The 22,572-nt window shown below is 44.9% G+C and overlaps 1 protein-coding gene across 1 annotated transcript; it reads left to right on the top strand.

Moving 5' to 3' along the window:
- Window positions 1–499: 499 nt before the first annotated feature.
- hkdc1 (hexokinase domain containing 1) lies at window positions 500–14,782 on the top strand. Its single transcript, XM_041888395.2, has 18 exons — window positions 500–661; window positions 2,824–2,986; window positions 5,689–5,837; window positions 7,681–7,800; window positions 8,036–8,131; window positions 8,254–8,353; window positions 8,462–8,645; window positions 8,825–8,980; window positions 9,118–9,351; window positions 9,582–9,886; window positions 10,116–10,264; window positions 10,336–10,455; window positions 10,587–10,682; window positions 10,804–10,903; window positions 10,994–11,177; window positions 11,746–11,901; window positions 12,473–12,706; window positions 12,988–14,782. Exons 1-18 carry the CDS (start codon window positions 599–601, stop codon window positions 13,115–13,117), a joined length of 2,739 nt encoding a protein of 912 aa, XP_041744329.2. The 5' UTR covers window positions 500–598; the 3' UTR covers window positions 13,118–14,782.
- Window positions 14,783–22,572: the final 7,790 nt, after the last annotated feature.

Raw genomic sequence — 22,572 nt, forward strand, 5'->3', positions numbered from 1 at the left:
TAAAAGTTTGGATATGATGATAATATTTCAACCTTCTGAATTGTTAGAAATGAACGCAGTGAGCAGCCTTAAACTGGGCCTGAAATAACCCTGAATCTTCCAACCAAGGTCCCCATTAGAAAAACATGGGCATGATATATAGATCTAGGGTTCCATTTCTATTGTTGAACCCATCCTATTGCTGAACCCATCCTTGTCTTTTGAATTAGACACAGTAAAAGGCCCCATGGTTCCAAAGGAAAGTGATCTTTGGGACTGAGCCAAGGCATTGCTAGGAGAGACCCAAGAAGTAGACCAGTAAGAGAGAGAGCGAGGGGCTAGACTATTAATTATTGAGCCAATGGAAGGGCTGGTTATGGCTTAACTCGCAAAGTCAGGGAGAGGTGGAAAACAACCCACTGAGGGAGGACAAAAAAAACTCATGCCACACTCACGTTGGAGCTGAGGGGACAGAGAGCAACAAGCTCAAGGACTGAAACTGGACAACTTCAAGAGAGGAAAACTGTTTATCTATTAAATTGTTCTGATTCAGGTTGTATTGCTTTGAGCAGAGACATTTGTAGTTGCAGGATAGAACTTAAAGGAAACAGAAGTGAAGATGTTTGCAGTGCACTTGCTCTCTTTCTATTTCTCCAAGCTGCAGGAGGACCAAATCAAGAAGGTGAGACATTTCTGATCTGTGTAGTGTTGTATTTGATCAGAATCTTGTTTGTTTTGGTTATGTATACATAGTGTAAGAAGCCTAGTTACTGTAGAAATACAGATTTAGGTTATACTGTAATCATGTCAGTTGTGTGTAATGTATGGGCAGGATTACTTTTTTTGTTAATTTGTATGGGTGATTTGATTTATGTAAGTTGGAAGCAAAGTAAACAAGGTTAGTTGTTTTCCCCAACAACTTGTTTGTGAAATACAGCGCAAGGATGGTTTACAGTTTCTAGAGAGAGAAACATTTGGCTAAAATATTAGTTTGTGGAAATTAAATGATATTTGCTGGAGTTTCCAAATAGGTCATAGCAGTATTTACTGCAGTCTACAGGATCACTGTCAATTTATTTCATTTATGCCTGAACGTGAAATGCCTTTAAGCCTGTTGATGAGGAGGCCCCTCATTCAGGTATGAAATCCTGGCTGGTGTGGTGGCTTAATGGGGCTATATTTATTTCACAATGTTGCTTGAGGAATGATTAACCCTCTTGTTGCATTACTCATTTCCATGGAGAGATAGTAGGGATTGCGAGACAAAGGGGGACCTTGTCCTCTGAAACCATGTTCATTGGAAAGGGATTTGACATCTTTACTGATATACAGTGCATTCGTAAAGTTTTCAGACCCCTTCAGTTTATCCACATTTTGTTACATTACAGCCTTATTCTAAAATTGGTTAAAAAATATAAAAAATGTGTCATCAATCTATACACAATACCCCATAATGACAAAGCAAAAACAGGTTTTTAGAAGTTTTTGCAAATGTATAAAAAATATAAAACGGAAATGCCTTATTTACATAAGTATTCAGGCCCTTTGCTATGAGACTCGAAATTGAGCTCAGGTGCATCCTGTTTCCATTGATCATCCTTGTGATATTTCTACAACATGGTTGGAGTCCACCTGTGGTAAATTCAATTGATTGAACATGATTTGGAAAGGCACACACCTGTCTATATAAGATTCCACAGTTGACAGTGCATGTCAGAGCAAAAACCAAGCCATGAGGTTGAAGGAATTGTCCGTAGAGGTCTGAGACAGGATTGTGTCTAGGCACAGATCTGGAGGAAACCAGGCACCGCTCATCACCTGGCCAATACCATCCCTACGGTGAACCATGGTGGTGGCAGCATCATGTTGTGGGGATGTTTTTCAGCGGCAGGGACTGGGAGACTAGTCAGGATCGAGGGAGAGATGAGCGGAGCAAAGTACAGAGAGATCCTTGATGAAAACCTGCTCCAAAGCGCTCAGGACCTCAGACTGGGGCGAAGGTTCACCTTCCAACAGGACAATGACCCTAAGCACACAACCAAGACAACGCAGGAGTGGCTTTGGGAAAAGTCTCTGAATGTCCTTGAGTGGCCCAGCCAGAGCCCGGACTTTAACCTGATCGAACATCTCTGGAGAGACCTGAAAATATCTGTGCAGCGACGCTCCCCATCGAACCTGACAGAGCTTGAGAGGATTTGCCCCAAATACAGGTGTGCCAAGCTTGTAGTGTCATACCAAAGAAGACTCAAGGCTGTAATCGCTGCCAAAGGTTCTTCAACAAAGTACTGAGTAAAGGGTCTGAATACTTATATAAATGTCATATTTCAGTTTATTTTATTTTATACATTTGTAAAAATTTATAAAAACCTGTTTTTGCTTTGTCTTTATGGAGTATTGTTTGTAGATTGATGAGGGGGGGGAAATAATTTAATCAATTTTAGAATAAGGCTGTAACGTAACAAAATGTGGAAAAAGTGAAGGGGTCTGAATACTTTCCTAATGCGCTGTATGTACGTTAACTATGTTTTAATTTCAAGTAGTCAGCTGTGTGGTTGTCATCAGGGGTTGAATCCGTATTCAGGATAAAAACTATCCCCATAATTGATGACTTTGGCATGATAATTTTCAACCAAAATACTGTATTAAATTCCTTGCCCACTGCAACAGTTAAATCCCATGTGTTTTAGCCTCTTTTTGAAGCTCTTTCTTCTCATGCTCTGTATTCAACTGTTTGTTTGGTTTTGTTTGAGGTGTGGATACAGGAAACTAGAAGACAACATTGTACTTTCATATTATTCTGAATCATTCGCACTTGCAAGGCTATTAACTAGACCCCCCCTCCAGGTGGACAGGTTCCTGTATGCCATGCGTCTCTCCGATGACCAGTTAGTGGACATTTCAGCTCGCTTTCGTGCGGGGATGGAAAAAGGACTGTCTAGTGAAAGCAACGCTACAGCCACGGTCAAGATGCTGCCCACGCATGTCCTCTCAACCCCTGATGGATCAGGTGCTGACATGTCACTTATGACATATTACTTAATGAAACTACTGCTTTTGTCTGTCTGACATACACTGTATCCAATGTATTTGGAAAGTATTCAGACCCCTTGACTTCTTCCACATTTTGTTACGTTACAGCCTTATTCTAAAATTGATTAAATTGTTTTTTCCCCTCATCAATCTACACACAATACCCCATAATGGCAAAGCAAAAATAGGTTTTTAGAAATGTTTGCAAATGTATTAAAACTTTAAAACGGAAATGTCACATTTACATAAGTATTCAGACCCTTTACTCAGTACTTTGTTGAAGCACCTTTGGCAGCGATTACAGCCTAGAGTCTTCTTGGGTATGACGATACAAGCTTGGCACACCTGTATTTGGGGAGTTTCTCAAATTCTTCTTGTCCCAGTTTGAGGTCCTGAGTGCTCTGGAGCAGGCTTTCATCAAGGATCTCTCTGTACTGTGCTCCGTTCATCTTTCCTTCGATCCTGACTAGTCTCCCAGTCCCTGCCGCTGAAAAACATCCCCACAGCGTGATGCTGCCACCACCATTCTTCACCGTAGGGATGGTGCCAGGTTTCCTCCAGACGTGACGCTTGGCATTCAGGCCAAAGAGTTCAATCTTGGTTTCATCAGACCAGAGAATCTTGTTTCTCATGATCTGAGAGTCTTTTAGATGCCTGTCGGCAAACTCCAAGCGGGTTGTCATGTGCCTTTTACTGAGGAGTAGCTTCCGTCTGGCCACTCTACCATAAAGGCCTGATTGGTGGAGTGCTGCAGAGATGGTTGTCCTTCTGGAAGATTCTCCCATCTCCACAGAAGAACTCTGGAGCTCTGTCAGAGTGACCATCGGGTTCTTGGTCACCTCCCTGACCAAGGCCCTTCTCCCCCGATTGCTCAGTTTAGCCTCAACACAATCCTGTCTCGGAGCTCTACGGACAATTCTTTCGACCTCATGGCTTGGTTTTTGCTCTGACATGCACTGTCAACTGTGGGACCTTAGATAGACAGGTGTGTGCCTTTCCAAATCATGTCCAATCAATTGAATTTACCACAGGTGGACTCCAATCATGTTGTAGAAATATCTCAAGGATGATCAATGGAAACAGGATGCACCTGAGTTCTATTCCGAGTCTCTTCGCAAAGGGTCTGAATACTTATGTAAATAAGGTATTTCTGTTTTTTATGTTTTATACATTTGAAAAAACAACAACTTGTTTTCGCTTTGCCATTATGGGGTATTGTGTGTAGATTGATGAGGATTTTTATTTATTTAATCAATTTTAGAATAAGGCTGTAACATAACAAAATGTGGAAAAAGTCAAGGGGTCTGAATACATTCCGAATGCACTGTATAGAAAAGTATGTGGAAACCCCTTCAAATTAGTGGATTCAGCTATTTCAGCCACACCCGTTGTTGACAGCTGTATCAAATCAAACACACAGCCATGCAATCTCCGTAAACAAACATTGGCAGTAAAATGGCCTTACTGAAGAGCTCAGTGACTTTCAACGTGGTACCGTCATAGGATGCCACCTATCCAACAAGTCAGTTTGTCAAATTTCTGCCCTGCTAGAGCTGCCCCGGTCAACTGTAAGTGTTGTTATTGTGAAGTGGAAACGTCTAGGAGCAACAACAGCTCAGCCGCGAAGTGGCAGGCCACACAAGCTCACAGAACGGGACCGCCGAGTGCTGAAGCACGTAGCACGTAAAAATCATCTGTCCTCGGTTGCAACACTCACTACCAAGTTCCAAACGGCCTCTGGAAGCAACGTCAGCACAATAACTGTTCGTCGGGAGCTTCATGAAATGGGTTTCCATGGCCGAGCAGCCGCACACAAGCCTAAGATCACCATGCGCAATGCCAAGCGTCGGCTGGAGTGGTGTAAAGCTCACCGCCATTGGACTCTGAAGCAGTGGAAATGTGTTCTCTGGAGTGATGAATCACGCTTCACCATCTGGCCGTCCGACGGATGAATCTGGGTTTGGCGGATGCCCGGAGAACGCTACCTCCCCGAATGCATAGTGCCAACTGTAAAGTTTGGTGGAGGAGGAATAATGGTCTGGGTATTGTTTTTCATGGTTCGGGCTAGACCCCTTCGTTCCAGTGAAAGGACATTTTAACGCTACAGCATACAATGACATTCTTGATGATTCTGTGCTTCCTACTTTGTGGAAACAGTTTGGGGAAGGCCCTCTCCTGTTTCAGCATGACAATGCCCCCGTGCACAAAGTGAAGTCCATACAGAAATGGTTTGTCGAGATCGGTGTGGAAGAACTTGACTGGCCTGCACAGAGCCCTGACCTGAACCCCATCAAACACCTTTGGGATGAATTAGAACGCAGACGGCGAGCCCGACCTAATCGTCCAACATCAGTGCCCGACCTCACTAATACTCTTGTGGCTGAATGGAAACAAGTCCCCGCAGAAATGTTCCAACATCTAGTGGAAAGGCTTTCCAGAAGAGTGGAGGCTGTTATAGCAGCAAAGGGGGGACCAACTCCATATTAATGCCCATGATTTTGGAGTGAGATGAGGTGTCCACATACTTTTGGTCATTTATTGTATGTAACAACATACTAATCATGTATTTTTATTTGCTATTTTGATCTTAATACATTCAGTTATTATATGTGACAGGCGGTGTAGTGCTGTTTTATGAACAAGAGGTCAGTCAAAGTTAAAATTGTGTTGTCTCCACAGAGAAGGGAGAGTTCCTGGCGTTAGATCTGGGTGGCTCCAAGTTTAAAGTGCTCCAGGTGAAGGTGTCTGAGAATGGGAAGAGAAGGGTGGAGATGGAGAGTGAGACGTACCCTATCCCAGTGGAACTCCTGAACGGTAGAGGGACTGAGGTGAGTAGAATGACAACGGATGTTATTACGTAGACAGACATACTCTGATTAAAAACAGGAATCATTCAAACCTGCACTGTAAAAACACGTAACTTGTTTTTATGGTGACATACTGACAGCCAGTTACCTGTAAGTTACTGTAAAAAAAAGTACAGTATGTTACCGTAAATTCCAAATAAACTTTGGTTTAAAAGTACATTACTGTAAAGAAAGCACTTCTTTACAGTAAAGCACTTCTTTACGGTAATGTACTGTTAAACCAAAGTTTCCCTGGAATGGATGATAACATACTGTAACTTTTTTAAAAGTAAGGGGTACACTGTTCAGCTAAAATAGCGTAAACAACTTTAATCAATATGATTACATTTGACATGATCACTTAGTGCTGACTTTTCAATATGACCCCACCTGCGATTTGAAATCACATCCTCTGGATTAGGGTTTGCTGATCTTTCTACTGCTCCACAAAGTCTGTAGCATTCTACAGATTCATTACCTATAATACATCTCTGCACTTAGCAAAAAGTGCCATCTGCACTGCTATTTTATTTATCAGTTAATCTGACTATTCTCTCATCATTCATTTAATTTACTTATTTTAGCAATTTTAGGGTTTGCTGTATAGTTGTCTCATGTTGGTGGGGCATATTATTCTGTTATAATGTTACTCCTGAATCACTATGGTAAATATAATAGTTTTTCTTGAGTATTGACACAGCCATGGTGGTGTAGCAGGAAGATCGTAATGATGTGAACTAAGAGGTTCTGAATTCAAATCCCAGGTGAGGTCCTGAGGACATGCTGAAAAATAATTACTTTATACATTAACATACACTTAATCATGTATGTCAAAGTGTGTCAAATATGTAAGTTAAAAAGACTGAGACTGCATGACGTTCTGGGGACATCCTAACGATTCCTTTTTGTTTGTAGGGCATCACCTGTGAAATCTCCTGAAATATATCCACGTGAGACTTCATGTGAAATATCATCACATGTGAAGTGTTCCTAACCACATGGTTTCACCTGATTTAAACATGTGAAAGGTTATGTGGTCACGTGAAAATCCATAATTTTACATGTGCAAAACGTGGACATTTCACATATGAAATCTTGTTGTTTTTCAGTAAGGGATGGCAGATTTTTAAACGTAGTTGAAAGCTGAGCCACACAGCTCGGAAGTCACCTTTCACTGAGAATGGAAGCTTTTCCCTTCTGTTCTAATCTATTTGAAATCTTGCCAAATTTGCTCTCCTTGGTTTGCTTTCAACAGATACTTTTTAACCAGAAAAGTCAGACCCCCACTTACTGAGAACTGAATCATCACACATTTCATTAGGATCTTTGTGTCAGGACATTTTTGGTTAGTCAACACAGCTCCATTCTGTTCATTTCCCAAGTACTTTGATGACGCACATGACAAATCAGCTGTTTTCTTAGCTAAATCTCTAGTTTCAGTGGAAACAAGTACACTAAAATCTACCTGCCTGTCTTTGCACTCAGATCTACACATATAAATGTACAATTAAATAATGATTATGGAGTTGACAGTGAAGCTGACCTTTTAGCAGTGATGTCATTTCATCAAGAAGATGCAGCAGGCATCTGAGCTAGCACTTTCCCAAGGATGCTGGGCAGTTCTGTGGGCAGAGTTTGAGAGAGAACTAATAGGTCTGCAGCATAAAGGAAGGAGGCCGATACTGCATGGCAAACCTAGGAAGTAATCCAAAAGGAATCAGAGTACTTTACTCATTTTGAGTAATCAGATTACATTACTAATTACTTTCATTGTCATGCAATCTGTAATTAATCTGTAATCTGCCCAACCTTGTCTATTTTACAGATGTTTGACCATGTTGCAGAGTCTCTGAAAGACTTCATGCAAAAAAAGCACATCAACCAGAAGAGAGAACCTTTGGGCTTCACCTTCTCTTTCCCTTGTGGACAGTCCAAAATAGATGAGGTATTTAACAATACAGCCTAGGTTATTGATTAGATTTACTCTAGAATCTTATCTTAATGTGAGTATTATCACTCCAAAAATATCAGACGGGCTCCAATTGATTATCAATTAAACCAGCTACCTGCAAAGCCACTTACATATGATGTAACAGTAGGTGTGAACTGCATTGATAAAATTGTTGACACTATTCAGAGTGTAATCCTTGCTTTCTTTCAACAATCAAACCCTGTTTTAGGGAGTGCTGTTGTCATGGTCAAAGAACTACAAGGCCAGAGGAGTCCTGGGGACCAATGTGGTGCAATCCTTGAGACAGGCCATTGACAGAGTCGGGGTATTAAGGGAGATCTTATTCACTACTTATTGTCACTCAGTTACAATTTTTCTTGCATTTCTGTATGTACTACAGTATAAAAGGAATTTGTCAATTAAAACACCAGCCAACACTGTTTACAGGGAATCGATGTGGATGTCCTAGCCCTTGTTAATGACACAGTGGGAACCATGATGACCTGTGGCTATGACGACCAGCGTTGTGAAGTGGGGGTCATCATAGGTCAGCCTGATATTAATTTGCACGCTTCATTCAGAATGTTTGTATTATCAGCCTTTCCCTGTAGCTACCCTACAACTAGTATTTCTCACCATTGCTATGTCATCTCAGGCACAGGTACTAATGCTTGTTACATGGAGGAGCTGAGGCACATTGACCTGGTGGAGGGAGACGAGGGCCGGATGTGCATCAACACAGAGTGGGGAGCCTTTGGGGACGATGGGGCACTCAATGACTTCATTACACACTTTGACCGAGAGATTGATGCTGCCTCCACCAACCCAGGGAAGCAACTGTAAGCACCAAAATCCATAACCAACCATATTGGAAATATATTCATTATTAGATAACATTGTAAACATTCTGAGTAAACCCACGATATGGTTTCCCTTTATTTACAATTGAGTGAATTGGGGCCTTACACTAGTAGGAATGTAAATAAAGACTGTTAACACTAGTGTGTTGCTCTGGCAGGTTTGAGAAGATGGTGAGTGGGATGTACATGGGGGAGTTGGTGAGACTCATTCTGTTAAAGATGGCCAAGAAGGGACTACTGTTTGATGGCAGAGTTTCCGATGCTCTACGCACCAAAGGGACATTTCAGACCAAACACATCACTTTAATTGAACAGTAAGAGCATTTTCCATGAGTCTTAATGCTCACACTGTAAATATATAGTATTTCATTTATTTGTACAAATTTTCACAGACATTTATCAGGGAAATGTATTTCACACTGTGATAACTATGTCAGAACTATACTTCCAGGTACAAAGACGGGCTGAAGAACACCAGGGAAATCCTCACGGAGCTTGGCCTGTCCCCCTCAGCAGACGATTGCCTTGCCGTCCAACACGTCTCCACCATCGTGTCCTTCAGGTCGGCTAACCTCTGCGCCGCCGCGCTGGCTGCCATCCTCACCCGCATCCGCGAGAACAGGAAGCTGAAGAGCCTGCGGATCACTGTTGGGGTTGACGGGACTGTCTACAGAACACATCCACAGTATGTAGCCATAAGTCACGGAAGATTTCTGCTCAGAGTTTTCCTCTTTGCCTGTGAACACTGACAATAAACTCTCCTCTCCTCTCCTCTCCTCTCCTCTCCTCTCCTCTCCTCTCCTCTCCCTCTCCTCTCTCTCCTCTCCTCTCTCCTCTCCTCTCCTCCTCTCCTCTCCTCTCCTCTCCTCTCCTCTCCTCTCCTCTCCTCTCCTCTCCTCTCCTCTCCTCTCCCAGGTACCCCAAGAGGCTCCACAAGGTGGTGCGCCAGCTGGTGCCAGAGTGCCACGTGCGCTTTGTGCTGTCTGAGAGTGGTAGCAGTAAGGGGGCTGCCATGGTAACAGCGGTGGCTCAGAGGCTGGCGGCCCAGAGGAGGGAGATCAGCGACACTCTTGCTCTCCTCAGCCTGAGTCCAGAGAACCTCCAGCAGGTCAAGGACAAGATGAGAGTGGAGCTAGAGAGAGGCCTTAGGAAGGATTCCCACAGCATGGCCTCTGTTAAAATGCTGCCCTCCTTCGTGTACAGGACACCTGATGGGACAGGTGAGAGAACTGGCTACAGATTGCTATGCACTGGATCTAAAGGTTTACCTTGTTGTTCATAATGCGGAACATTATCATATTATTACCATGCTAAAATCCATTATTACACTTGATTCTTTATTCTGTACCGTCACCTAAACAGTTTATGAAATGTTGCTATCTAAAATCACATCATTAGGTGCAAGTTGTTTCATTTAAAGTTGTGTGATTACAAAGTTTATTATTGCAGAGCGAGGAAAGTACTTGGCTTTGGACCTGGGAGGAACTAACTTCCGGGTGCTGGTGGTGAAGATCCGGAGTGGAATACGCAAGTCTGTTCGCATGTACAACAAGATCTACTCCATCCCTCTGGAGATCATGCAGGGCACAGGAGAGGAGGTGAGCCCTCCACCCCCCCGACTGCTAACCAGGTCCCTACCCCCTTAACCTGACAAACTCTCTGTTTCTAGCTGTTCGACCACATTGTCCAGTGCATCTCAGATTTCCTGGACTACATGGGGATGAAGAATACTCGTCTCCCGCTAGGTTTCACCTTTTCTTTCCCCTGCAGACAGACAGGAATCGATAAGGTAAAAGTACAATCGTCGTGATGAAGAAATCATCCTCAATGCCAAAGAATAGCAGTTATTTCAATGCCCTGTGTAAGTAATTACATTAATACGTATGTTACCGCTCTCCATTGTAATACTTCCTTCCTCAGGGAAGTTTGGTTAGCTGGACCAAAGGGTTCAAAGCCACAGACTGTGAAGGAAATGATGTTGTGGAAATGCTCCGAGAGGCTATCAAAAGACGGAATGTGAGTGAAATGGAACAAGACCCACTGTTCTCTGTAATAGGTAGTCTGGAAAACATGTACTATTGCCCATTAGAAAAGTGTGTGTATATATAGGTAAAAAGTAATATTTTGTTTCCTGTAGGAATTTGATCTTGACATTGTTGCCGTGGTGAATGACACAGTGGGCACAATGATGACGTGTGCATATGAAGACCCCAAGTGTGAGATAGGACTCATTGCTGGTATGTAGGGCCTATTCTCAGCCCTTGTGGTTTTATATTGTACTATAGAGTGAGATATGTATGATCTTAGTGTGAAATGCTGCCCCCTAGGGACGGGGAGTAACGTGTGCTACATGGAGGAGATGAGGAACATTGAGATGGTGGAGGGGGACGAGGGACAGATGTGTGTGAACACAGAGTGGGGTGGTTTTGGCGAGAATGACTGCATAGAGGACATCCGGACCAGGTTTGACAGAGAAGTAGATGAGGGGTCATTGAACAACGGCAAACAAAGGCAAGTTGTTAACATCCAGACCTGACTGATCACTTCCTGCACCACTACAGGACACATCCAGATCTGACTGACCACTTCATGTACCACTACAGGACACATCCAGACCTGACTGATCACTTCCTGTACCACTAGAAGACACATCCAGACCTGACTTACCACTTCCTGTACCACTACAGGACACATCCAGACCTGACTGATCACTTCCTGTACCACTAGAAGACACATCCAGACCCGACTGACCACTTCTTATACCACTAGAGGACACATCCAGACCTGACGGACCACTTCCTGTACCACTAGAGGACACCCTGCTGCCAGATTTAGTTCAGTCTAAATCTAATGTGAATTAGTTATTCAACCGTGCTAAAGAGATCTACATTATGCTTGATTATGCTTATGGGTATTTTCTGTAACCCATAATCGTTTAAAAAGACTTGATAAAAATTATGCTTGACCATATTTTGGTGAATAAGAGGTCTAGATTATTGGCACAGCAATGCGGTGAAATATTGAATAATTGAAGCTGTTTTTCATGTTGCCTATTTCATGTCATATCCTGTTGCCCTAGGTTTGAGAAGATGACCAGCGGTATGTACTTGGGGGAGATAGTGAGGCAGATTCTCATCGACCTAACCAGGAGAGGTCTTCTGTTCCGAGGCCACATCACAGAGCCTCTGAAGACCAGGGGCATCTTCGAGACCAAGTTCCTGTCCCAAATCGAGAGGTACAGAGTCGTAGAAATGATCATGTAGTACAGCAACTCAGGCCTGTAATAGTAGATAGATTGAACATAAATCCACATATTATTACTAATATGAATATTTGAACATCCGAAACGTAACAAAACGTTTTGCAACGGAAACCGTTTACTCCAAACTGGAAACATTTTGCAACAAAAACTAGAGTTTCTGTTGGACAAAGTCAGGTAGGTCCCTCCCTGTTTTGTTCTGTTTGCTTCTGTTTGGTTCCTTCGCTTCTGAGCCCCTGCCTATCTTCCGAAAACGTTTTAAAAACCTACCTATTCACAAAATATCTTCATTAATTCCACAGCACCCCTCACCCCTACCCTTGTGTTTCTCGCACTTGTCTTTCTTAATTGCACTAACTTTGCTAATAGCTACTTTGAGGAAAAAATTACTTACTATGACTGTGATTTGTGGTTGTCTCTCCTAGCTAGCTACCTTAAGATGAATGCACTAAATGTAAGTCGCTCTGGACTAAAATGTAAAATGTAGTGATTACACCCCAGGTGTACAAGAATATCAAGTGTGTGACTCCTCAATATCTCCCCCCAGTGACCGGTTGGCGCTACTGCAGGTGAGGTCCATCCTGCAGCAGCTGGGTCTGGACAGCACATGTGATGACAGTATCATCGTCAAGGAGGTGTGTGGTACAGTGTCTCGCAGGGCGGCTCAGCTTTGTGGAGCCGGAATGGCCGCCATCGTTGACAAAATCCGAGAGAACCGTGGGCAGAACCAAATGAACATCACCGTGGGGGTGGATGGAACACTCTACAAGCTGCATCCACAGTGAGTAGCCACCAGGGGCAAGGGAGATTTAGATTTAACAGGGTTATAGTTATACTTGAACAGACTGCAGAGTTTTTTTTATGTCGTTTTATTTTCATAGAGAGAAGGGGAGATAGTAATTCTGGTCAGATGAGAGGGCAACACAGCAAGGAAATCAACCCTCTGCTTCTAGGGGCAACATGTAGCCAGGAGTCAAACTAACCCCTAGTTCAGACTTTGGCACAGTTTTAATGAGTTTTAAAGCACAACGCATCTAACACAGTACCTCTTGAACTGTGCAGCTTTTCCAGAATCCTCAAGGACACGGTCAAGGCTCTGGCGCCACAGTGTGACGTGGAGTTTGTCCTATCAGAAGATGGCAGTGGCAAAGGGGCCGCCCTCATCACAGCTGTGGCACGTGGAGGGACATAACACTAGATTGGACCTCGTGTATGCAGTTTTTGTGCCAATCACACAAAGGAATTTGGAACCTTATGGTTCTCCCTCATCGTCATCTGCCATTGTAAATGTAATGTAAGGAAGGTGTGATGCTGTGCAGTATTTTCTTTGCCATAGTACAACTGCAATATAATCAAATAGCTACTGTTAAAATTCTGTCTGTATTTGGATTCTCCACCGCTACACTGCTATACCTATCCAGAACCTCTTGCAAAACATTGAATGGGTTAGGACGAAGGGGAAGGGGTAGGGAGCTGATTGAGACTGGCTGGTACTATCTAGATGTGTTATTTCATTGTTTTGAAAGGCTCCTCATGCTCTCAGCAGACAGGGACAGCAATGGAAGTGGGCCAGAGCAAATGGAATGGATCAGACTGGAATGTCATAACAACACTATTCAGCATTGTGATGATCTGGTGGGTGAAGCCTGAGGGAGTTAAACTTGCAACTTTGTTCAAGCTCTCCATATGCAACAGAGTATGTGTCAAATTGTATGATGCTTTTTTATTTGAGATATCAACAGGACAAATTCCACTTATATGTAGATATTAGTACTGATGGAAATCCCCATCTCTATGTACAGTATGTACCCGCTAAAGTTAACATTTGTATTCAATAAGCTACTTAAATAATACAATCGAAATGCCAAGTTTGTGGAATGTATCCCTTCTCTGTAGAGATTCTAGCATGTGTTGAGAAAGACATATTGGCACTATCAGTGGCTTAAAGCTGTTTCCAAATATATATTCAATTGTCACATCCTGTAGAATTCAATTACACAACCACGTTAATTGAATAATTTTGAGTCATATCCTAGGTTACAACATTGGAATGTCCCCTCTTCTGTTGGCTAAATTAAGCCCCTAGTGGGATGAAATGGAAGAGCTAAACCAGGGGGCAGCTGCATGCGCAGTAGTAAAGGGAAAACCTCACTCACACTAATCCCTCGCTGTCCTAGCAGCGATCTAGCCTCCTGGGCTAATGATTCAGCTCACTTAGGAAGAAGGGCTGCTGCATGCTGTGGGGAGCACCTCGTAAAACCAGAATCTAAACAGCACCCCTGTGGGTAGGCATATAAATACTATGCACTGACATACATGCCCCCGTAAATTATACAGTATAGGACGATTATGACTTAAAGGATTATGATTGTGCCTGGCAGATTTAAGTGTAGCCTTTTTTGCTCCTTTGGCTGAAAATATTTGGGTGCATTCATTCAGCATTCTTGTTTGTTCTGTTGTAACAATAAGAGCTTTCAGGCAGAACTATCACAAGGGGAATCAGCATAGATGTGTGGTTCTGAAGGACTGCAGACACACTGGGCCCAGCAAAGTATTTGAGTCACCATTTGATTATATAATGAATCACCTTTTCTTAAATCCCGGCCAATCCTATCTGGAGGAACAAGTCGGTAGCTCTGACTTACATTGAGATGACCTAATCTTATTGAGGAGAAGACTTTCCCTTTTCCTTCAACCATGGATAACATGAAGAGATTGAAGAGTGAGGAAGAGAGAGATGATGAAGATATTTTACCACATCCTACTGTACGTATCACTATCTCTTTAGGGGAAGGGAGATGCTAGGCTTATAACAAATATGCATTATGGTTAGTTGAATAAAGCAAATTCAACTGAAGTCATTGACTAATACCTTAGCGAGTGCTTATTAATTGGATTCTTGGACAGGAACACAATGCATTAGCTGTGTGATAGATGGAAAAATTGCCAGCTGGATAATTTGTATTAAAACTGATGTACAGGCTTATTCACAACATTGCTTAAAGATCTCTTTGGGCACCCTTTTGCCATATGGGTAAAATAAATATTTGCAGTTTTACAGCTAATTTCCTGAAATTCTACACATTTTGGTCAGGGGGCCCCTGACATGTCCCCTTCGTGCCAGTTTGGTAATTCAGCCATGATTACTACAAGTTTAGATATCTTGTTAGACTAACTTACCAATCTAAAAAATGTGAGGAGACATGGGCTAATTGAGTGACTGTCAGTGACTGACATAACAAGAGGAAAACTGCTGATGCACAACCAAATGTAGAAATGGTGTATTCTACTATTCTAAGGCCTAGATTCAATCAAATCAAATGTTAACAAGCGATAGCCAAATGATTTGAAAGTTTCTGTAAAAAAAGTAATATTCTTATATTTAAGCAATAAGGCCCAAGGAGGTGTGGTATATGGCTAATATACCATGGCTAAGGGCTGTTCTTAAGCACGACGCAACGCAGTGTGCCTGGACACAGCCTTGAGCCGTGGTATATTGGCCATACAGTGCATTCGGAAAGTATTCAGGCCCCTTGACCTTTTCCACAATTTGTTACATTACAGCCTTATTCTAAAATGGATTTAAAAAATAAATAATCCTCAGCCATCTACAGTGCCTTGCAAAAGTACTCATCCCCCATGGCGATTTTCCTATTTTGTTGCATTACAACCTGTAATTTAAATGGTTTTTTATTTGGATTTCATGTAATGGACATACACAAAATAGTCCAAATTGGTGAAGTGAAACGAAAAAAATTACTTGTTTCAAAACATTATAAAAAATAAATAACTGAAAAGTGGTGCGTTCATATGTATTCACCCCTTTGCTATAAAGCCCCTAAATAAGATCTGGTGCAACCAATTACCTTCAGAAGTCACATAATTAGTTAAATAAAGTCCACCTGTGTGCAATCTAAGTGTCACATGATCTGTCACATGATCACAGTGTATATATACACCTGTTCTTAAAGGTCCCAGAGTCTGCAACACCACTAAGCAAGGGGCACCACCAAGCAAGCGGCACCATGAAGACCAAGGAGCTCTCCAAACAGGTCAGGGACAAAATTGTGGAGAAGTACAGATCAGGGTTGGGTTATAAAAAAATATCTGAAAGTTTGAACATGTAAAGAATATGGCACCACAACAAACCTGCCAAGTGAGGGCCGCCCACCAAAACTCACGGACCAGGCAAGGAAGGCATTAATCAGAGAGGCAACAAAGAGACCAAAGATAACCCTGAAGGAGCTGCAAAGCTCCACAGCGGAAATTGGAGTTCTGTCCATAGGACCACTTTAAGCCGTACACTCCACAGAGCTGGGCTTTTCAGAAGAGTGGCCAGAAAAAAGCCATTGCTTAAAGAAAAAAATAAGCAAACATGTTTGGTGTTCGCCAAAAGCCATGTGGGAGACTCCCCAAACATATGGAAGAAAGGTACTCTGGTCAGATGAGACTAACATTTATCTTTTTGGCCATCAAGGAAAACGCTATGTCTGGTGCAAACCCAACACCTCTCATCACCCGGAGAACACCATCCCCACAGTGAAGCATGGTGGTGGCAGCATCATGCTGTGGGGATGTTTTTCATCGGCAGGGACTGGGAAACTGGTCAGAATTGAAGGAATGATGGATGGCGCTAAATACAGGGACATTCTTGAGGGAAACCTGTTTCAGTCTTCCAGAACTCTTTGGCCTGAATGCCAAGCGTCACGTCTGGAGGAAACTTGGCACCATCCCTACGGTGAAGCATGGTGATGGCAGCATCATGCTGTGGGAATTTTTTCCGCGGCAGGGACTGGAAGACTAGTCAGGATCGAGGGAAAGATGAACGGAGCAAAGTACAGAGAGATCCTTGATGAAAGCCTGTTCCAGAGCGCTCAGGATCTCAGACTGGGGGCGAAGGGTCACCTTCCAACAGGACAACGATCCTAAGAACACAGCCAAGACAACGCAGGAGTGGCTTCGGGACATGTCTCTGAATGTCTTTGAGTGGCCCAGCCAGAGCCCTGACTTGAACCTGATTTAACATCTCTGGAGAGAAATGAAAATAGCTGTGCAGCAACGCTCCCTATCCAACCTGATAGAGCTTGAGAGGATCTGCAGAGAAGAATGGGAGAAACTCCCCAAATACAGGTGTACCAAGCTTGTAGTGTCATACCAAAGAAGACTCAATGTTGTAATCGCTGCCAAAAGTGCTTCAACAAAATACTGAGTAATGGGTCTGAATACTTATGTAAATGTTATATTTCCGTTTCTTATTTTTTATAAATTTGCAAACATAAAAAAAAAAATGTTTTAATAAAGGTTTTGTCATACCCATGGTATACGGTCTTATATACCACAGCTTTCAGCCAATCAGCATTCAGGGCTCAAACCATCCAGTTTATAATCACAAATATTCCACAGCATAGGGCATACATAATAGGGCATACACTCAAACACATATTATTGAGATCTTCTCCCCACCAACTCCAAAACTGTTCGATTTATGTGTGGCTATAAATTAAAGGGAATATTTGAATGATCACCTCACAAAATGTGTTTCATAATGCTCTTTGGAGGAACATTACCTCTCAGTTATCTACTGTGTAAACATCCTATACTCTATGTTGTCCCCATGGTGATTCTAACTGAAACTGTCACTGACAGGAAATTACTTTATGTTTGTGAAGTCTGTGTTTGTTGGTTGTGTGTCTGTGCATGCATATCCAATGTGTAAGAATCACTCCCTCTCTGACTCTATAGTATACTATACGTGGGTAACACAGTTTTGACATTTTGAATTATTTCCCCATTTTATTAGTATTGATGGAATACCCTACACTGTAAAGGGGTTGTTGTGAATTTGACAGTAACTTACAGGCAGCTGGTGGTAAGATACTGTATTTCATATTGCAATAAAACTACAGTAATCAAATTACAGCATCAAAGCAAATATTGTGTAATGACACACAGTACATTAATCGTAATGATTTAATGAATTGTCACACTCTGGCTCCGGGACTTGTATTTTGAGTCAGGGTGTGTTCGTTTTGTTGGGTTTTGGGTAGGTTATGTTGTGTTATTGGGTGTGTTTGGTTTTGTTGGTTTTGATTAGTCATGTGACTCCCAATCGGAGGTAACGAGTGTCAGCTGTCGGCTCGTTATCTCTGATTGGGAGCCATATTTAAACTGTGTGTTTTCACCTTGTGTTTGTGGGTTTTTGTTCCTTTTGGTCAGTGTACCGTGGACTTCATTGAGTCGTCTTTTGTTTGTAGTTCGATAACGTTTATTTAATAAAGTCATGTTTCTTGGACACGCTGCGCCTTGGTCATACTTGGACGACATAGACGATCGTGACAGAAAAACCCACCATAAAAGGACCAAGCAGCGTGTCAAGCGGCAACAGGATCCACCTACACAGGATTTATATCCACCCATAAAGGATTCATGGACATGGGAGGAGATTCTGGATGGTAAGGGGCCTTGGGCACAACCGGGAGAATATCGCCGTCCTCGTGAAGAGCTGGAGGCAGCTAAAGCCGAGAGGCGGCGATATGAGGAGGCAGCACGGAGGCAAGGCTGGAAGCCCGAGAGTACTACCCAAGAATTTCTTGGGGAGGAAGCGCCGGGTAAGGAGAGAACGCTGGTGGATGTCCTCCTCGGCTGGGGACATATTACGCAGGAGGAGGCCGTCCGGTACCGGAGGGCGATGAAGGGGAGAACCTGGCAGGAGAGGAGCAACGGCATCAGCAGGGCCATCGTCGGAAGGACGAGAGGCAACCCCAAAAAAATTTGGGGGGGCACATGGCTTAGGGCGCCTGGGCAGCAGGAGGCTGCCACAGGGAGATGTGGAGAGAAGGCTATCGGATTACGGGAGCCATTGGCGAGTAGAGGGAGGGAAGTTGTTGTGGCACGGCGTGAGAGACTGAGGTGTGTTACCAGTCCGGTCCGGCCCGTTCCTGATCCCCAGTTAAGGCCAGTGGTGTGTGTTCCCGGTACGGACCGGCCTGTTCCTACTCCACGCACCAGGTCCACGATGTGCGTCACCAGCCCAGCCCGGCCTGTTCCTGCTCCACGCACGAATCCCTACGGGTGCGTCACCAGTCCAACCCGGCCTGTTCCTGCTCCACGCCACGAAGCCTACGGGGTGCGTCGCCAGCCCAGCCCGGCCTGTTGCTGCTCCCGCACTAGCCCTGAGATGCGTGTCCTCAGCCCGGGACCACCAGTTCCGGCCCCACGCATCAGGCCTACAGTGCGTCTCAGCCGGCCAGAGTCTGCCGTCTGCCCAACGGCGCCTGAACTGCCCCGTCTGCCCAACGGCGCCTGAACTGCCCGTCTGCCCAACGGCGCCTGAACTGCCCGTCTGCCCAACGGCGCCTGAACTGCCCGTCTGCCCAACGGCGCCTGAACTGCCCGTCTGCCCAACGGCGCCTGAACTGCCCGTCTGCCCAACGGCGCCTGAACTGCCCGTCTGCCCAACGGCGCTTGAACTGCCCGTCTGCCCAACGGCGCTAAAGCCGCCCGTCTGTACTGAGCCTGCAAAGCCGCCCGTCTGCCATGAGCCTTCAGAGCCGTCCGCCAGACCGGAGCCGCTAGAGCCTTCCGCCAGACAGGAGCCGCTAGAGCCTTCCGCCAGACAGGATCAGCCAGAGCCTTCCGCCAGACAGGATCAGCCAGAGCCTTCCGCCAGACAGGATCAGCCAGAGCCTTCCGCCAGACAGGATCAGCCAGAGCCTTCCGCCAGACAGGATCAGCCAGAGCCTTCCGCCAGACAGGATCAGCCAGAGCCTTCCGCCAGCCATGAGCAGCCAGATCCGTCAGCCAGCCATGAGCAGCCAGATCCGTCAGCCAGCCATGAGCAGCCAGATCCGTCAGCCAGCCACGAGCAGCCAGATCCGTCAGCCAGCCATGAGCAGCCAGATCCGTCAGCCAGCCATGAGCAGCCAGATCCGTCAGCCAGCCATGAGCAGCCAGATCCGTCAGCCAGCCATGAGCAGCCAGATCCGTCAGCCAGCCATGAGCAGCCAGATCCACCAGAGCCGTCCAGCCAGGATCCGCCAGAGCCGTCCAGCCAGGATCCGCCAGAGCCGTCCAGCCAGGATCCGCCAGAGCCGTCCAGCCAGGATCCGCCAGAGCCGTCCAGCCAGGATCCGCCAGAGCCGTCCAGCCAGGATCCGCCAGAGCCGTCCAGCCAGGATCCGCCAGAGCCGTCCAGCCAGGATCCGCCAGAGCCGTCCAGCAAGGATCCGCCAGAGCCGTCCAGCAAGGATCCGCCAGAGCCGTCCAGCCAGGATCCGCCAGAGCCGTCTAGCCAGGATCTGCCAGAGCCGTCCAGCCAGGATCCGCCAGCCAGCCAGGATCCGCCAGAGCCAGCCAGCCAGGATCCGCCATTCAGTCCGGTGCTGCCCCTTAGCCTGGTGCTGCCTCTTATCCTGGTGCTGCCCCTTAGTCCGGTGCTACCCCTTAGTCCGGTGCTGCCCCTTAATCCAGGTGGGTTAAATTGGAGGGTGGTCATTTGGAGGAGGCTACGAGAGTGGGTAGTGACTATAGTGGGGTGGTGGTCAAGCCCGAGCCGGAGCCGCCTCCGAGGAGCAACACCCACCCAGCCCTCCCCCTATTGTGGGGTTGTGAGGCGCGGTCGCAGTCCGCGCCTTTAGGGGGGGGTACTGTCACACTCTGGCTCCGGGACTTGTATTTTGAGTCAGGGTGTGTTCGTTTTGTTGGGTTTTGGGTAGGTTATGTTGTGTTATTGGGTGTGTTTGGTTTTGTTGGTTTTGATTAGTCATGTGACTCCCAATCGGAGGTAACGAGTGTCAGCTGTCGGCTCGTTATCTCTGATTGGGAGCCATATTTAAACTGTGTGTTTTCACCTTGTGTTTGTGGGTTTTTGTTCCTTTTGGTCAGTGTACCGTGGACTTCATTGAGTCGTCTTTTTGTTTGTAGTTCGATAACGTTTATTTAATAAAGTCATGTTTCTTGGACACGCTGCGCCTTGGTCATACTTGGACGACATAGACGATCGTGACATGAATAGATGAATGAAATTCGTTGAGGAGAGATGGTGTTTCTATTTCACAGTATTTTAATGTAATTACATGGGATTGGTGCAAGCAGGTAGGCTGCTACACTGTAAAACCCATAACTTGTTTTTACGGTAACTTACAGGCAGCCAGTTACCTGTAAGTTACTGTTAAAAAAGGTACAGTATGTTACCGTAAATTCCAACGAAACTTTGTTTTAACAGTACATTACTCCAAAGAAAAGTATTATCAATTTGTAGTGGTCATACAGTCAGTTGCAGTGCCATTACAACACAACTGAACCTCTAAGCCACATTTTACTGACAGTGGGTAGATCGAGGATTAAATGTTTGTGGCACCAAATCTTCTTAGAAATAATGAGACAAATCTGCAAATCATGCAGTCCACTCGACTGGCAGATTGCCTCCCAGGCAAATTCCAATTGAGGGCAAAGTCAAAGTATGTTTAAAATAGTCCAGAATGAAGACAAACAAAGCTATCCTCCCTGAGTGGCGCAGTGGTCTAGGGCACTGCATCGCAGTGCTAACTGTGCCACTAGAGATCCTGGTTCGAATCCAGGCTCTGTCGCAGCCGGCCGCGACCGGGAGACTCATGGGCGGTGCACAATTGGCCCAGCGTTGTCCAGGGTAGGGGAGGGAATGGCCGGCAGGGATGTAGCTCAGTTGATAGAGCATGGCGTTTGCAACGCCAGGGTTGTGGGTTCGATTCCCACGGGGGGCTAGTATAAAAAAAATATGTATTCACTAACTGTAAGTCGCTCTGGATAAGAGCGTCTGCTAAATGACTAAAATGTAAATGTAAAAATGTATTGTATCCCTGGGGTAATACCAGTTCTCCTGATGCCCCCCACTGATTCTCACAGAATGCTTGTCCAAATCCCCTCATCTTTGTTGTCACTATAACAGCACTAAACCCTTACAACACCCTGAGAAAAGTTTCCTTCAAGCACTGACCATTGTAGGCAGCAGTGAGGTAACAGACCGCAGCTACATAGTTGACAGTAGAGGCAGTCAACAAAAGTATTACTCAGCAAAATGAGCTCCCTGACAAGCTGCAGTGACCCCCTTAGAAAAAAGCCCTTCAGGGCTGAGAGGACACTCGAGTGACACTGGCCAAACCAAAGAGCAAGAACAATTCATTGTAATCTAACCCCTCTCTCTGCCTACTCTTTAACCCCTATGAGCCATCACAAATAAAATAAAATACAATTGTATTGGTCACATACACATATTTAGCATATGTTATTGCGGGTGTAGTGAAATGCAACGTGCTGAATGTGTAACCCCTCTCTCTGCCTACTCTTTAACCCCGATGAGCCATCACCACAGCAACGTGATGAATGTGCTTGTCTGTTTCCTATTTAGCACAGTAAAAAAAAAAGGATCAAGACCGGTTCTGTTTCCCATCCTTTTCTGCCTCCTCTACTTCCTCATTTCCTCCTCCACCCCATGTTCTAGTGAAGGAGAGTGTGTACTACAGGCAGCCAGCCATCCTGTCAACTGGGTTCTGCCCAGGAGGCCCTGGCTTCAGCAGCTTAGCCAATCAGAGCACAGGCAGTAGGCAGGGCTTAAACCAGTACCCTTCCCAGCTCTCCTGCTGCCTGTATTTCATGCAAGCTAAAAATTAC

This window comes from Coregonus clupeaformis, chromosome 1 (assembly GCF_020615455.1).
Source record: "Coregonus clupeaformis isolate EN_2021a chromosome 1, ASM2061545v1, whole genome shotgun sequence".
In the NCBI taxonomy this organism is placed as follows: domain Eukaryota; kingdom Metazoa; phylum Chordata; class Actinopteri; order Salmoniformes; family Salmonidae; genus Coregonus; species Coregonus clupeaformis.